Source organism: Pinus tabuliformis, chromosome J (assembly GCF_031772625.1).
Source record: "Pinus tabuliformis cultivar Carrire ecotype Pingquan chromosome J, CPIR1, whole genome shotgun sequence".
Taxonomy (NCBI): Eukaryota; Viridiplantae; Streptophyta; class Pinopsida; order Pinales; family Pinaceae; genus Pinus; species Pinus tabuliformis.
The window spans coordinates 114,488,446-114,507,545 of record NC_142295.1 but is presented as its reverse complement, the minus strand read 5'-3'; the positions used below and the strand labels follow the sequence as shown (position 1 = coordinate 114,507,545).

Sequence of the window (19,100 nt, the reverse complement as noted above, 5' to 3'; positions counted from 1 at the left end):
TGCGGAGAAGAATGCCAAGTTTGTAGAATTTGGTAAGCTAAGTTGTGGTAGAGTTTTTAATTGGTATATAGGGCATCATAATTGGCAAGTGAGCTAGGATATACAAATGAATTTCAAAATATTGTATGGGAGTCAGGACGACAAAAAGGTGATAAATGGTGATACTGACAGTGGTGATACATATGTTGAGATTGATTATGTAGCATGCCAAGTCATGGTATTGATGGTGTGGCACGTGGTGTATCACATGATAGTTTGATGTGAAATCTCCCCCCCGCCCCAAACTGAAATGGAGGTTGTCCTCAACCATCATGGAAGGGTGGGTCATGTCATAAAAAAAATGTAGTCATGCAAGCGAGAGAGGTATATCTATTAGGTACTCACTAAATGTGGTGACGCAACAACTAGTTCAGGATAATGTTGACTCAATAGGAGGTTTATATGATCAACCAGAAATCCAAATGACCCCTATAAAAAAATTAGAATAGTTTGGATGATCATTATTAGAACATGAATGCCATGATCATGAAACACATGATAGGGTCCTTACATTTTGAAATAATTGTGTGTTTCCTTATAAAATGAAATAACCACATGCATCCTTCAAGTTAGATAACTTGAAAGTGATTCACTGCGTAAGAGTTGAGAACACGTTAACCCAAGCTAAAGAGGTTTGTTGTACAAGAGGGGAGGTTAATGGCTTTAAAAAGGATTTGATTATTGTTTTTCAAAGAATTAATGTACTTTGTCATGTTAAGTGTAATAATGGGTTTTAGAATTCCCTCAACATTTGAGTGGCATTAAAGATGTTGACTTTACGTGCATTCACTAGAGTGTGTAAAACCTGGTAACTCTTTTCCTCTATATTTTGATGTGGTTTGAATACAAATCTTAGAGAAATCCAAACATAGCACAATTTCATATATATATATATATATAATTTTGAATTTAACAATTTACATAATATTTTATAATATAATGATCACTAATTTCACTAGGCATATTAAAATATAATAATTAATCAAAATAGTTTTTAACCATAATTATGAAATACATAATATTCCTACTTCCAATTTAAAAACGTAAATTTATATATAAAAAATAAACAATTACAAATCACATTCAAATTAAATATATACATACAAGTGCATACATACACATACATATAAATTACCTTATGAACTTTTATGATAAGGGTAATGTTCAGTTTTAGTTCCCCCTAACTCAATATAACTCAATTAAACATACAACCTTAACCCTTCAAAGCTACACATGTCTATACATCTAACCCACACTACTAGTAGCATGCTACATATGGATACTATATGCTTACATACCATATAAGCCACCCATTAGTGTTATTATTGTGCATTTTTTCATTATATATAAACCAAAAAAAATATCAAATACAAAGTATGGAAATTTTTAGATGTTTTGCCATAGTGTATATAACTCACTTTTTCTAACATGCCCACACTACTAATAGCATGCTACATATGGATACTATATGATTACATACCATATAAGCCACCCATTATTATTATTATTGTGCATTTTCTTATTATATATAAACAACAAAATATCAAATACAAAGTATGGAAAATTTTAGATGTTTTGACATAGTGTATATAACTCACTTTTTCTAACATGCCCTTAAATGGAGAGAAACATTGAATCCCTTAGACAATTTAGGAAATTTTTTAAATGTTTTGACATAGTGTATATAACTCACTTTTTCTAACATGCCCTTAAATGGAGAGAAATACGGAATCCCTTAGACAATTTAGGAAAGGGAAAATACGAAACATGGTCATTTCCAAGCACATCCCATCTGCAAAATTTATAATAAAAGATATTATAATTCGTTTTATAAAAAAATTAAATATAAATATATATTTAAAAAAAGATATTAATAATTAAATGAAATAAGATAATAATACCAATTGTTGTAAAGTATTGTTAATATACAAAATGAAACTTATAATGGTTAAATATTTATTAATGAGTTTTAAAAACATTTAATTGTGTTGAAATAGAAAAACAAACCTGAATCTTGTGACAAACATGTGAAGAAAAATAGATAACTCAAGTCTGGTAAGATGATGTCCTGGACAAAGTCTAGGCCCAACTCCAAAAGGTATAAATAATGGTTCATTTGAAATGTCCTACAATATGAATAAGTTTAATGAACTTATTACTTGAAAAAATATTACTATTTAAATCTTAAGGTGCATAATAACTATTTTCATACCTGATTAAATTCCCATCGCCATGGATTAAATTCATGAGCTTTGAAGTAGAAGTTTTCATCTCGATGTGGGGCCATGGTTGAAATAAAAATCAATGACCCTTTAGGAATATCATAATCTGGAAATAAAAGGGATAATATGAATACATTACAATTAATGAATTAGAATCAATAAAATTAATGATACTGAGTACGAAAAATATATTAACCTTAACTGTTTTACATATGATACATATATTTTTAACAAAACCTTTCACAATATAACACTTTTCCATATATTAGACAATACCTTTCACTTTGATGTCTTCCTTATTTTCCTTGTACACACCTTGAGCAAAGTTTTCCAAACGAAGTGTTTCATCTATAACCTACAAAGGCCAACTTCTATATCATTGCAATATGTTTTTATAATGTTTGTATTCATTGAGTTTTCTTTAAAAAAGAGAAGAATAACATTTTTCATATATATATATATATATTTTCATGAAAAATAATAATGTTTTACTCACACATTGAGTGAATTTCATTGATGTGTAGTCATTCCAATCAAGTTTCTTATTATCTCCTTTGTTCCTTAGTATTGTATCATGCTCTTCCTGCCACGACAACATCGAATATTTCATTTTTTTTGACTTTCTAAATTAAATATGTAATATTTTATTTATAATGTTCTAAACTAAATTTTTTAATAAATAAATACAAATGCAAATGAGAATGGGAATTGAATGATGCATACCCTCAATTGTGCCAATGCCTTAGGACAATCACTCAAATGTTTGATGGTAAATAGCATGGCTTTGGAGGAGGTCTCATGGCCAGCTAAAAGTATATTGAGAATACAGTCACAAATAATTTCTTGTGTATTTGCAATGGACCCTTCTTCAAGAATTCGTGCCAACATATCACGATGAATTACTTCTGGATGTTTCCTTCTTTCTTCTATAATGTTTGAAATTTTATTTATGAGGATTCCCCTTGCCTACATGATCACACACCAAAAATAATTTGATCAATTATACAATGATTTTTATGCTAAAAACATACTCTTGATTTTACTATAAAAGAGATCCTTTACATCTTCATTTATAAATTGCATCAATTAAAATGGAAATAATTTGTATTGTTTTGATAACAAAGTAAATAAGTTATCTCCTTGAAGATCAATCTTCAAGGCATCTCCAAAATCTATCCCTTTTATTTTGAATCTTCTTGTATATCATCCCTCCTTTATGGATTGCAAATTGGTGGAAAGATGTAGAGATACCATGAGGTTCACTAATATATAGATTCCATCCATGGCTAAAATGACTCAGGATTCATCTCAATAAATGAACAAAGAGGAGTTTGGAGATATTTTCTAGGCCTAAATGAGCTTGAGGAGAAAATGGAGAACATTCTATAAAATAATAATTCTAGAAGAGAAGACAGCCCCTTATTGGAGAGGAAGCTACACAACTTCAAACTCAACTAGTTGAAAGAGGTAGGTAAGAACTCATTTGGAAGAAAAAATCTAGAATTCAATGGTTGAATGAAGTTGAAAAATATACCAAATTATTTCATCAAATACATGATTCAACATATAAAAAACAAAATAATATCCACCTTCAAGGATAATCAAGTAAACAAGCTCAAAGCCCATGAGGATATTGAGCAAAATTTTGTGACCTTCTATTGGAATATCCTCTTGGAACCTAGGATAAATCATGGATCATTGATTTAAAAGATAACATAGCACATTCCAAGTATATTTACATGAAAATAAAATGATGTCCTCTTAAGTGAAATCACCCTAATGAATTTTGAACAAGTAATCATGGAAATGAACAAAGGAAAGTATCTAGAGCCATATGAATTTACTATATAAAATTTTTCCATGCATGTTGGAAAATCATAAGTCTCAAAGTTTGAGAGATTCTTGAAGACTCCATCCACTTCTCTATTATCCTTCCTAGTATGAATTCTACCTTTATCACCCTCATTTCCAAGGATAATAATGCTAAGGACCTCGATAAATTTCAACCTATTTCCTTTGCAATATTCTCTATAAAATTATTACAAACTTCATAGCGAACCATCTTAAAACACAACTCCCCTCAATTTTTTCTTTGATATGGTTAGGTTATATCAAAAGGACAACTCTAGCCCATGAGATGGTCCATTCATTGAAATTAATCAAGAAACCAAGAATTCTCATTAAGCTTGACAGGTCCAACGATTTTGAGAAGTCGAGTTGGAAATTCATTGAATTGTTAAAGTTATGCTTATATTAGGGTCGTTGAATGTTATACAACCAGCTCACAAAATAAGAGAATTAGATAGATCAATGACTTTAAAAGTAGCTTCTTTGAGGGGGAAACCTCCTTTACATTACAAAAATGAACAATTCTTGGATGACACAAATGACAAGGCCTCCTTTATATATATAGGAGTCTAAGGGGTCACAATATAATCAGAGACGACATAACGATAATAATGTAAGGGCACAACAATAACAATAGTGGGCTTCTATGGGGCACAATAATAACAATATGGGGACACCATGGGCACAAAAATAACAATAAGGGGCTACGATGACAATAATAATAAGGGAATATGTTGGGTCCCTATAATACTAGTGATTACCCCATTACTATTGTAGTTATACCCCTTATTTATATTGTTGTGCCCCTATTACCCCCATATTGTTATTTCTGTGCCCCATAGAATCCCTCTATTGTTATTTTTGTGGCTTTATATTATTATTGTTAGGTCGGCTGGATTATATTGTGACTCCCTAGACTCCTATATATAGAAAGGAGGTTTTGTCATTTGTATCATCCAAGAATTGTTCATTTATGTAATGTAAAGGAGGTTGCCCCCTCGAAGAGGCTGAATTCTAAGGTGTTGATCTATCTTTTCTATCTTTTCTTGAGCTGGGTTCATAACATTTGGTATCAGAGCTTTGGATTCTAGGGTTTCGCTGCTCCAAACAGGTCATCGTGGCATTTTCGCTATAACTTTTTTTCTGTGACGTTTCAGAAGTCGCAAAAAAAACCCATTTGAGAAGAAATCGCGCTGAACCTTGGGTCCGAATTTCAGAGCTTTTCGGGCAATATTTGCGGAGATATGATCTGAGGAAGTTGGTCTTTTTGCAGACTCCTGAATTACATTCAAAACAGGTGACCTGGGGAAAATCATCATAACTTTCTCTCTGGGGATCGGATTGAAATTTCGTAAGAAGGTACAGAAAAAGGACGGATTGTAGTTTCTTTTATGTGTGTTTCAGATTCAAAGGTTGAAACAGTGACTCGTGGCACGTCGTACAAGTTCGCTCTACTGAACCAGTCTAAAAATAGGTCACTGTGGGAGATTTCACATAACTCTTCCTTGGAGAATCCAATTTGGCTCAGACTTGTGGCATTGGAAAGGGGACGCAGAAGGCTACTACAGGTAGCAATTTCAGAATTGGATGATCCGAAATTACAAAGATACATCAGATTCAATATCAGGCTTCTATAAAGTGAAAAAAGGTGTGTAGTTTTTATTTTTTATTTTTGTGTAAGCTTGGTTTAACGGAATTCAAAGGGCATAGTAAATCATTATTATAGGTAACTGATGCCCTGAGGAAAGAAAATGCAAACACCTAGTAAGGAACCTGAAAGCTCTAGCATGACCCATGAAGAAGAGGAAGAAATGCTACATGATATATCAAAATTACAAGAACAAGTGCAACAAATGTCACGCTCACAAAAGCTAACAGAAGCTAAGATAAGTGGCGTGGAATCTAAGATAAATGGCGTGGAATCTAAGATAAATGGAGTGGAATCTAAGATAAAGGGCATGGAAGCTAAGATGGATGATTCGAAGACAGATTTGAAGAGAGACATGGCAGATTTGAAGATAGATATGAAGACAAACATGGAAGAATTGAAGAAGTTGCTACAAGAAAGGGTCACTAATGGTGAAAAGGTAGTAAAGGAAACTCATGATGAGAACAAAAGAAATGTTAATCATGATTCCATAGACGCTAATTTTGGATCGAAGAATCACCATATTCCAAAAATCGATATGAGGAAGTTTGATGGCAAGGATCCCACCACATGGATATTACAGATGGAGCAATTCTTCGATCTCAATAATGTGCAAAACGCACAAAAGGTACGTATGGCAACTGTATATTTGGAACCAAATCAGTTTGTATGGTATCAATGGCTTTGCTCTCGTAAACAATTTATCACTTGGGCAATTTTTACGGAAGAATTGATAGCACATTATGAAGATACAAAAAACAACACTTTTTTTAGCCAATTGATAAGTCTCAAACAAAAGGGTTCAGTAATGGAGCACATTGAGGAGTTCCAAAAATTGAACATAAGGGTAAAAGATATTCCAGAGGAGCATAGGATTGATGTGTTCATAGGGTCTTTAAAGGATAATATCCAACATGATGTTCGCCTTTGGGAACCTGATTCATTAGAGAAGGCATTCAGGTTAGCAAGAAAAATGGAAAGCAAAATTATGGCAACCAGGAAGCATACCACTCACAACTATAAAGACGGAAGTGTTGTTGCCCCTAGTCTTCCACAACCTATAAGGTTGACACCACAACAATTGGAAGAAAAAAGAGCAAAAGGGCTTTGTTACACTTGTGATAGCAAATACACTAAAGGTCATAAGTGTGCTGAGAAGAAATTATTCTACATAGATTGTGAAGAGGAAGAAGAAAAGGAGCAAGAAAGGTCAAAAGAAGAAGATATACTTCAGGAACAAAGCCTAGATGAAGAACAAATAAATCCGACCATATCTTGTAATGCATTGGTGGGAATTACCACTCCTCAAACCATCAAGATAGAAGGACAAATCAAGAAGAAAAAGGTAATAGTGTTGATTGATTCAGGAAGCACCCACAATTTTATTCATTGTAGGGTAGCAAAAGAATTGAATTGCTTCCTATATCCAGCACCAGAGTGTCAAGTGATGATTGCAAATGGAGGAACAATAAATTGCTCTGGAAAGTGCCATAATATCAAGCTATCCATGGGAGAATATGTATTGACTAGCCCAATGCTTTCCATTCCAATGGGAGGTGCGGATGTTGTACTAGGAGTCCAATGGCTACAATCCTTGGGTACAATAGCTTTTAATTTTCAAGAACTTTTCATCAAATTTTCTACGGAAGGAAAGGAAGTTGAATTAAGGGGTATTGCAGGGAAACCAGGAAAGATAATCAGCTCTCATGGTATGACAAAGCTTCTAAAAAAGGAGCAAAGAGGTGTAATTGCACAATTATGCTCGCTAGATGTTTCCACATTGGAATCATCTATTTCTCCAGATCTCCAAAAAGTCTTGGACAATCATTCCAAGGTATTTGAGACTCCCAAGGGTCTCCCACCTATGCGTGATCATGATCATGCTATTCATCTGATTCCAGGAAGTGTTCCTCCAAACATCAGGCCGTACAGATATCCCTATGTCCAAAAAAGTGAAATTGAACGTATGGTTGCAGAAATGCTAGAGGCTGGTATAATTCAACCGAGTCAAAGTTCTTTCTCAGCTCCAGTAGTATTGGTGCACAAGAAGGATGGATCATGGCGCATGTGTCCGGATTATAGGGAGCTCAACAAGCTCACTATTAAAGATAAGTTCCCCATTCCTGTTATTGATGAATTACTTGATGAATTGCATGGATCAATTTACTTCACCAAGTTGGATCTTCGTTCGGGATATCATCAAATCAGAATGAAGGTTGAAGACATTCCGAAAACGGCATTTAGAACTCATGAGGGTCATTATGAATTTTTGGTCATGCCTTTTGGCCTTACCAATGCACCTTCAACATTTCAAGGTTTGATGAATTCAATTTTAAAACCATTCCTTAGAAAATTTGTGTTAGTATTTTTTGATGATATACTAATCTACAGCAAGTCTTGGAAGGATCATGTTGAACATGTTGACAGGGTGCTACAACTATTGGAGGAGAAACAATTATATGCAAAAAGATCCAAATGTTTCTTTGGAGTCCAGGAGGTGGAATATTTGGGTCATATTGTATCTCATGAAGGAGTTAAGGTAGACCCTAGCAAAATTAAAGCCATTAAGGAATGGAAAATCCCCACATCCATAAAGCATCTGCGAGGATTTCTTGGGTTGACAGGGTATTATCGCAAGTTTGTTAAGAATTATGGGAGAATAGCAACACCTCTAACAACATTATTGAAGAAAGATTCATTTTCATGGACTCCGGAAGCAACAAAGGCCTTTGAACATCTTAAAGAGGCAATGTGCCAAGCACCGGTCTTAGCTACACCGGACTTCACAAAAACCTTTATTGTGGAATGTGATGCTTCAGGAAATGGAATTGGTGCTGTTCTAATGCAAGATGAAAGACCCATTGCTTTTGAAAGTCGTCCAATCAAGGGAAAGTTTTTAAGCAAAGCTATTTATGAGAAGGAAATGTTGGCAATACTCCATGCACTTAAGAAATGGCGACCCTACCTAATGGGAAGACACTTCAAGGTAAAAATGGATCATGATAGCCTTAAATACTTTTTAGAACAAAGATTATCCTCTGAAGAGCAACAAAAGTGGGTCACAAAGATGTTGGGTTATGACTTTGAAATCATCTACAAAAAAGGGAAGCAAAATGTGGTGGCAGATGCACTCTCAAGAAAGGATGAGGATGTGGAAGCATTGTTGTGTGCCATTTCTATTATCCAACCAGATTGGATAAACGAAGCAAGGGAGGAATGGAAGAATGACGAAGAAGTGTGGGCACTTATTCGAAAGCTACAACAAGATTCTAGTACTTCTGATACATTTAGCTGGCAAAATGATTCGTTATGGTACAAAGATCGCTTATACCTCTGTAAGAATTCCCAGCTAAAACAAAAGATTCTTATGGAATTGCACACTTCTCCCTTAGGAGGGCACTCAGGATTTTTAAAAACTTACCACAGGGTTAAGAAGGAATTTTTTTGGGATGGCCTTAAATCAGATATTCAAAAGTTTGTGGCGGAATGTTTGGTTTGCCAACAAAATAAAGTTGAAACAATTAAGACACCGGGTCTATTACAACCTTTATCCATTCCAAGCCAACGTTGGGAGGAGGTTTCAATGGATTTTATCACATGTTTACCCAAGTCTGAGGGAAAGAGTGTCATCATGGTGGTAGTTGACAGACTTACCAAGTATGCACACTTTTGTGCATTATCACATCCACTTAAAGCCAGTACAGTTTCTACTGCATTTATGGAAACAGTTCAAAAGCTACATGGAAACCCAAAGATTATTGTAAGTGACAGAGATCCCATTTTCACTGGAAATTTTTGGACAGAATTATTTTCTTGTCTTGGTACTCAGTTAGCTCATAGCTCATCTTATCATCCTCAATCTGATGGGAAAACTGAGATAGTAAACAAATGTTTGGAAGGATATCTTCGTTGCTTTGTATCTGATAAACAGACACAATGGGTCAAATGGTTACCTCTGGCTGAATGGTGGTATAACACTTCCTTCCATACAGCAACAAAAATGACCCCATTTATGGCACTTTATGGGTATCAACCACCATCCATCACATCATATTTAAGAGAAAATTCTAAGGTTCAAGCAGTGGAACATCACATCGAACATCAACAACAAGTCCTCCAACTCTTAAAGGATAACCTCGTGTTGGCACAAAATAGAATGAAACAATAGGCAGATCAACATCGCAGTGAAAGAAGTTTTGATGTCGGTGATTGGGTATTCCTACGGCTACAACCATATAAGCAAATGTCCCTAAAGCAAGCTAAGAAGGATAATAAATTATCACCAAAGTATTATGGTCCATACAAGGTGTTGCAAAAGATTGGTACTATGGCATACAAATTGGAGCTTCCTGCAGCTTCTCGATTGCACCCAGTTTTCCATGTTTCATGTTTAAAGAAGGTTATAGGTGACAAGCTCCCAATTCAAACAATATTGCCAGAACTTGACGAGGAAGGAAAAATTATATTGGAACCGGAAGCAGTCACAGAAACAAGAACTCGACAGCTACGAAATCGATCAATTTCAGAGTATCTTATCAAGTGGAAGAACTTATCTGTTGAAGATTCCACATGGGAGGATGAGAATTTTATGTAGAAGTATCCAGAACTACTCAAGTGTTGAGGACAACACTTTTTTTGAAGGAGAGGGGCATGTTGGGTCCCTATAATACTAGTGATTACCCCATTACTATTGTAGTTATACCCCTTATTTATATTGTTGTGCCCCTATTACCCCCATATTGTTATTTCTGTGCCCCATAGAATCCCTCTATTGTTATTTTTGTGGCTTTATATTATTATTGTTAGGTCGGCTGGATTATATTGTGACTCCCTAGACTCCTATATATAGAAAGGAGGTTTTGTCATTTGTATCATCCAAGAATTGTTCATTTATGTAATGTAAAGGAGGTTGCCCCCTTGAAGAGGCTGAATTCTAAGGCGTTGATCTATCTTTTCTATCTTTTCTTGAGCTGGTTTCATAACAGAATACACTAGTATTATAGGGACCTAACATGACCCTATCCTTAAAAAGGGTGTTGTCCTCATTGCTTGAGTAGTTCTGGATACTTCTGTATAAAATTCTTATCCTCCCATGTGGAATCTTCAACGGGTAAGTTCTTCCACTTGATGAGATACTATGAAATTGATCTATTTCGTAGCTGTCGAGTTCTTTTTTCAACGACAACTTCAGGTTCCAATATGATTTTTCCTTCCTCGTCAAGTTTTGGAAATATTGTTTGAACTGGGAGCTTATCACCTATAACCTTCTTTAAGCATGAAACATGGAAAACTGGGTGCACTGAGGAAGATGCAGGAAGTTCCAATTTGTATGCCATAGTACTAATCTTTTGCAACACCTTGTACAGACCATAATACTTTGGTGATAATTTATTATCCTTCTAAGATTGCTTGAGGGACATTTTTTTGTATGGTTGTAGTCATAAAAATACCCAGTCACCTACATCAAAACTTCTTTCATTGCGATGTTGAGTTGCCCGTTGTTTCATTCTATTTTGTGCCAAAGTCAGGTTATCCTTTAAGAGTTGGAGAACTTTTTGTTCATGCTCGATGTGATCTTCCACTGCTTGAACCTTAGAATTCTCTCTTAAATATGATGTGATGGACGGTGGATGATATCCATAAAGTGACATAATTGGGGTTATTTTTGCTACATTATGGAAGGAAGTGTTATACCACCATTCAGCTAGAGGCAACCATTTGACCCATTGTGTTTGTTTATCAGATACAAATCAATGAAGATATCCTTCCAAACATTTGTTCACTATCTCAATGTGCCCATCAGATTGGAGATGATAAGATGATCTATGAGATAACTGAGTACCCAGATAAGAAAATAATTTTGCCCAAAAGTTTCCAGTGAAAATAGGATCTCTGTCGCTTACAATAATCTTTGGGTTTCCATGTCGCTTTTGAATTGTTTCCATAAATGCAGTAGCAACTGTACTGGCTTTAAATGGATGAGATAATGCACACAAGTGTGCATACTTAGTAAGTCTATCAACTACCACCATGATGACACTCTTTTCTTCAGACTTGGGTACACCTGTGATAAAATCCATTGAAACCTCCTCCCAACGTTGACTTGGAATGGATAAAGGTTGTAATAGACCTGGGGTCTTAATTGTCTCAACTTTATTTTGTTGGCAAACCAAACATTCTGCCGCAAGCTTTTAAATATCAGATTTAAGGCCATCGCAAAAAAAATCCTTCTTAACCCTATGGTAAGTTTTTAAAAATCTTTAATGCCCTCCTAAGGGACATGTGTGCAATTCCAGAAGAATCTTTTGTTTTAGTTGGGAATTCTTACAAAGGTATAAGTGATCTTTGTACCATGACGAATCATTTTTCTAGATAAATGTATTAGATGTACTTGGATCTTCCTGCAACTTTTGAATGATTTCCCACACTTCTTCGTCATTATTCCATTCATCCCTTGCTTCATTTATATGATCTGGTTGGATACTATAAATGGTACACGACAATGCTTCCACATCCTCATCCTTTCTTGATAGTGCATCTGCAACAACATTTTGCTTCCCTTTTTTGTAGATGATTTCAAAGTCATAACCCAACATCTTTGTGACCCATTTTTGCTACTCTTCTGAAGATAATATTTGTTCTATAAATTATTTAAGACTATCATAATCCATGTTTACTTTGAAGTGTCTTCCCATTAGGTAAGGTCGCCATTTCTTAAGTGCATGTAGTATTGCCAAGATTTCCTTCTCATAAATAGCTTTTTGTAAATACTTTCCTTTGATTGGATTAATTTAAAAATAAATGGGTCTTTCTTCTTGCATTAAAACAACACCAATTCCATTTCCTGAGGCAACACATTCCATAATAAAGGTTTTTGTGAAGTCTGGCATAGCTAAGACCGGTGCTTGGCACATTGCTTCTTTAATATGTTCAAAGGCTTTCCTTGCTTATGGAGTCCAAGAAAATGCATCTTTCTTCAGTAATGTTGTTAGAGGTGCTATTATTCTCCCATAATCCTTAACAAACTTGTGATAATACCCTTTCAACCCAAGAAATCCTCGCAGATTCTTTATGGATGTGGGGATTTTCCATTCCTTAATAGATTTAATTTTGCTAGGGTCTATCTTAACACCTTCATGAGATACAATATGACACAAATATTCCACCTCTTCTACTCCAAAGAAACATTTGGAGGTTTTTGCATATAATTGTTTCTCCTCCAATAGTTTGAGCACTCTATCAACATGTTGAACATGATCCTTCCAAGACTTTTTGTAGATTAGTATATCATCAAAAAGAATACAAACACAAATTTTCTAAGGAAGGGTTTGAAAATGGAATTCATCAAAGCTTGAAATGTATAAGGTCCATTGGTAAGGCCAAAAGGCATTACCAACAATTCATAATGACCCTCATGAGTTCTAAATGTTGTTTTCAGAATCTCTTTAGTCCTCATTCTAATTTGATGATATCTTGAACGAAAGTCCAACTTGGTGAAGTAAATTGTTCCATGCAATTCATCCAATAATTCATCAATGATAGGAATGGGAAATTTATCTTTAATAGTGAGCTTGTTGATCTCCTATAATCCAGACACATGCGCCATGATCCATCCTTCTTGTGCATCAATACTACTGGAGCAGATAAAGAACTTTGACTAGGTTTAATTATACCAACCTCTAGCATTTCTGCAACCATACGTTAAATTTCACTCTTTTGGGCATAGGGATATTTGTAAGGCCTGATGTTTGGAGGAACAATTCTTGGAATCAAATGAATAGCATGATCATGATCATGAATAGGTGGCATGCCTTTGGGAGTCTCAAATACTGTGGAATGATTGTCCAAGACTTTTTGGAGATCTAGAGAAATAGATGATTTCAATGTGGGAACCTCTAGCAAACATAATTGTGCAATTACGCCACGTTGTTCTTTCTTTAGAAGTTGTCATGTCGTTAGAGCTAATTATCTTTCTTGGTTTGCCTACGATACCACTTAATTCAACTTCCTTTCCTTCTGAAAAAATCAAGAAAAGTTCTTGAAAATTAAAAGTTATCATGCCCAAAGATTGTAGCCATTAGACTCCTAGTACAACATCAACACCACACATTGGAATGGAAAGCATTGGACTATTCAACACATATTCTCCCATGGATAGCTTGATATTATGGCACTGTATAGGGAAATTTATGGTTCCTCCATTTACAACCATCACTTGACACTCTAGTGCTAGATATAGGAAGCAATTCAATTCCTTCGCTATCTTACAATGTATAAAATTATGGGTACTACTCGAATCAATCAACACTATTACCTTTTTCTTCTTGATATGTCCTTCTATATTGATAGTTTGAGGAGTGGTAATTTTGGCCAATGCATTACAAGATTTGGTCATATTCATTTCTTCTTTATAGGGTTTGTTCCTGGTGTGTATCCTCTTCTTTTGATGTTTCTTGTTCCTTTTATTCTTCCTCTTCACAATCTATGTAAAATAATTTATTTTCAGCACACTTATGACCTTTAGTGTATTTGTTATCACAACTATAAAAAATCCCTTTTTCTCTCTTTTCTTCCAATTTTGTGGTGTCAACCTTGTAGGTTGTGGAAGGCTAGGGGAAACAACACTTCCATATTTATATTTGTGATTGGTAGGCTTCCTTGTTTCCATAATTTTGCTTTCAATTTTTCTTGCCAACCTAAATGCCTTCTATAATGAATCAGGTTCCCAAAGGCGAACCTCATGTTGGATGTTATCCTTTAAAGTCCCTATGAACACATCATTCCGTTGCTCCTCTGGAATATATTTTACCCCTATATTCAATTTTTGGAATTCCTCAATGTGCTCCACCATTAAACCATTTTGTTTGAGATTTATCAATTGGCTAAAATGGTGTTGCTTTTTGTATCCTCATAATGTGCTATCATTTCTTCTGTAAAAATTGCCCAAGTGACAATTTGTATACGAGAACAAATCCATCGATACCATACAAACTAATTGGGTTCCAAATATAAAGTCGCAATGTGTACCTTTTGTGTGTTTTGCACATTATGGAGATTGAAATATTGCTCCATCTATAATGTCCATGTTACGGGTTCCTTGCCATAAAACTTAGTTATATTGGTATTTGGAACATCGTGGGTCTTCAATCCAACGTTAGAGTCTATGAAATCATGACTAACATTTCTTTTGTTCTCATCATGAGTTTATTCTACTACCTTTTCGCCAGTAGGAAGCATTTCTTGTAGCAACTTTGCCAAACCTTCCATGTCTTTCTTCAAATCTTCAATGTTTACTTCTAAAACATCCATATTAGATTCCATGCCATCTATCTTAGCTTCCACGCCATTCATCTTAGCTTTCATGCCTTTCTTTAAACCGTCCATCTTAACTTCTATTACTTTTTGTGAGAGTGAAATTTGTTGCACTTGGTCTCATAATTTTGATATATCATGTTGCATTTTTTCCTCTTCTTCATGAGTCATGCTAGAGATTTTAGGTTGCTTACTAGGTGTTTCTATTTTATTTCTTCGGGGAATCAATTAATGATAAATATGCTTCAATGTTACCTTTGAATCACTTCAAATGAAATTTTCAAACCAAACTTATGCAAATTTTGTAAAAAGAGTACACACCTTTTTTCTCTTTGTAGGAGCTCGACTATTGTATATCTGTAATTTCGGATCTCCAAGGTTTGAAATTTCGTCTTGTGATAGCCCTCTATGTCCTATTTCCAATCCCACAAGTCTGATCCAGATTGGATTCTCCGAGAAAACGTTATGTCAAACACCCCACGATGACCTGATTATAGACTGGTTCAGTAGAGTGAACTTGTACGAAGTGCCATGTGTCACTATTTCGAACTTTGGACCTAAAAACGATAAACATAAAACAAAAGTCCATTATCTTTCTGTTATTGTTTATGAAATTTCAATCTGATGCTCAGAGAAACAATTATAACGATTTTCCCCTGGTGACCTGTTTGAGATCAAATTCGGGAGCTTGCAAAAACCTTAACTTCCTCAGTTCATATCTCTGAAATTATAGCGAGACAAGATATGAAATTTGGTCCCGAGGTTCATCACGATTTCGTTCAAATGGGTTTTAATTTTAGCTTCTGAATCTTTGTAGAAAAATAGTTATAGCGACAATTCCACGATGACCTGTTTGCATCAGCGAAACCCTAGAATCCAAAGCTCTCATACCAATTGTTATGCAACCAAATCACAAAATAGAAGAATGAGATAGATCAACAACTTCAAAAGTAGCCTATTCAAGGGGGAAACCTCATTTACATTACACAAATGAATAATTCTTGGATGATACAAATGACAATACCTCCTTTCTATATATAAGAGTCTAAGGGGTCACAATATAATCAGAGCCAACATAACGATAATAATGTAAGGGCACAACAATAACAATAGTGGCCTTCTATGGGGCACAATAATAACAATATGGGGACAACATGGGCACAACAATAACAATAGGGGGTTACAATGACAATAATAATAATGGAATACACTAGTATTATAGGGACCTAACATTGAGTCTGTATAAGATCCCCCCCACCCTCTTTTTTTTTTTTAATGAGTATTCATCAATCACTCGTTAACTTCAAATATTAAATGCATCTAAAATTAAATCACAGTACACAAAGTTTAACATGGAAACCCTAGTGGTAGAAAACCAAAAAAACTTATATCTATAAATGTTTGTTAGGAACTAACCTTCTAATATAAATCTTGTAGCCACCCACCTAATAGAATTACCAATCTCCTAAGCTAAGAACCAACTTATCAAGATATTATGTATGCACCAACCTACTAGAGATACCAATCTTCTTGGCTAAGCACCAACTTAGCAATATATTATGTATGCACCAACCTACTAGAGATACCAATATTCTTGGCTAAGCACCAACTTAGCAAGACTTGTATAGGCACTAACCTAAGGTCTTCATACATAGAGAGATTCTAAATTCATATGCATGCTTCATACTTCATGTACTTCATATCATCATCATATTCATATGCATGCTTCATACTTCATGTACTTCAAATGCACTGATATATCCTTTATTTCTAGTGTTTTTGCATTCACTTATGGGTCCAACTTGTAAAATTGGCTAAGAAAACTTGTACTTTTTGGCTAGTACAACTTAGAATCTTTCATATATCCTCATTCCTATGGAGTTATAGGGAGTGAAATATACCATTGGATAGGTCTTATAATAATATTTTCAAACATATATCCTATGCTCCCATTTGAGCTATATATTTAGATTAAAAATTTCTTCAAATATAGTGTATATAAACAGGGCAATGAAATTCGAAAAACAATATTCAAACAATCTCCATCTTACAATCTTTATTTTGGAAATTTTTTGTCTCCCCTATCTTTGACATCAATGACAAAAGTATTTCTAACAATATCCCCCTTTTTCATTGATGTAAATGCTTAGTCAATTTCAAAACAATACCACACTACTCCCTTTGTCTACAACTCTCATTGTATGTACAATTCTTCCTCTATTTGTAACTTCTCACCCTTTGACATAAATGGAAAATAGATACTCCCCATGGGATTGTGCTTCCCTTTACCTGTGAGATGACAAAAATATCACTTCCATATTTTTTTTGAGATAGTTAAATGTTTCTATAGTAAGGGGTTTGCAAAAAATTATCTACAACATGTTCCTTGATGGCAATATATTCTAGCTTGACACTTTTTTCAACTACCTAGTTTCTTAGAAAGTGGTACTTGATGTGAATATGCTTCACAATTGAGCGAATAAAAAAATTATTTGAAATGTTGATTACACTTATGTTGTTACAGATGACTGATATTGGATAATAATATTCTACCTTGATATCCTTTAGTGTTTGCTTCATTAAAGAACATGTGAGAAACATGTTATTGTTGAAATATATTAAACTTATATTATGGATAGAGAGATTGAAGTTTGTTTCTTTCTCAACCATCATACTAGAAAGGTCCCTAGAAAGAATTATCCCCCGCTTGTACTTTTCTTATCATCAATACTTCCTTCCCAATCTACATATATATATTCTATTAGAATGAAGTTCTTACTTCTTGAATACCACAAGCCAAAGTCCAATTTTCCCTTTAGAGATTCAAATATTCATTTTGATGCTTGCATATGTGTCTCATTTGGTGCAAATTGAAATCTTGCAACCAATCCTATTGCTTGCACGATTTTTGGACTTTATGTTGGGACATGTAGTAGGCTTCAAATCATTAACATGTACAATGTTTGGTTTGCTTACGGGAAGTCATCATCTTTCCTCAATTTAAATCCTATGATCATGGGTGTACTATAAGTGCATAGTTTTCTGTTCTAAATTTCTCCAACATCTCCTTGATGTATTTGCTATGAGAAATGAATATGCCTTTACTAGATTAAGAAATATTAAAACCTAAAAATAATTATAGTTCTCTAAGCATGGACATTTCAAATTCTTTTTGCGTTTCTTTTGCAAACTTTTGGCTCCTCTATCAACATTACTTCCAAAAATAATATCATCCACATAAACCACAATTATTAACATAGTTTCATTTTTTGTTATAATGTAAATATTGATGTCCATAACTCCTAGTTTGAAACATTATTGTTGTAGGTATTTGTCAAGTCTTGAATACTAAACTCTACGAAATTGCTTTAGTTGATAGAGTTCTTTATTCAGTCTGCATACATGATCTTCATTTTTTGACAATTGAAATCCTTCTAAGTTTTCAATACTTACTCTTCTATATTTCCATTTACAATGGATGACATGAAAACCATTTGATATACTTTAAAGTTCTTGAAATAGGAAAATGCCAAAAACACTATGATTGCATCTAATATTGGAATTGGAGAAAAGGTTTGTTCAAAGTCAACACTCTCAACTTGAGCATACCCTTACAAACCAATATTTATTTATTTCTTACTACTTGTCCATATTCATTCAACTTGTTTTTGAGGACTGATTTGGTGCCAATCATATTCTTTCCTTTCGGTATGGGAAAAGGTCTCATGTCTCAATTTTCTCAAATTGATTAAGTTCTTCTGCCATAGGATTTTGTAAAGTTCTTGGGCTCTATTTTAGATAGTAAAGAAAAGATTAATTTTTTGGTTTACTTACCAATCCTTATCTAGTTTGAAATCATATATTAATATCACCAAAAAATTGATCTTTTGGATGGTACCTTTAGAGAAATATGAATGGTTTCTTTGAATATTGGCATTCTATTTCTTCTTTTTCTTTCTTTTCTTTCTTTTCTTCTTCTTCTTCCTTTTCCTTTTCTTCTTCCTTTTATTTTTCTCTTTAGATTGTCTCCT

The 19,100-nt window shown here is 34.2% G+C and overlaps 1 protein-coding gene across 1 annotated transcript in view; it reads right to left on the bottom strand.

Annotated features, from left to right (window-relative positions):
• Positions 1–1,514: 1,514 nt before the first annotated feature.
• LOC149225803 (abietadienol/abietadienal oxidase-like) overlaps positions 1,515–19,100 on the bottom strand; it is a 118,488-nt gene continuing 100,902 nt past the window's right edge. Inside the window, exons 4-9 of the mRNA XM_089375150.1 lie at positions 2,985–3,227; positions 2,758–2,844; positions 2,538–2,616; positions 2,252–2,367; positions 2,047–2,165; positions 1,515–1,831 (exon numbers count right to left, since the gene is read on the bottom strand). Of these exons, the coding sequence (XP_089231276.1) occupies positions 1,738–1,831; positions 2,047–2,165; positions 2,252–2,367; positions 2,538–2,616; positions 2,758–2,844; positions 2,985–3,227 (738 nt within the window). The 3' untranslated portion in view covers positions 1,515–1,737. The remainder of the gene's footprint in view (positions 1,832–2,046; positions 2,166–2,251; positions 2,368–2,537; positions 2,617–2,757; positions 2,845–2,984; positions 3,228–19,100) is intronic.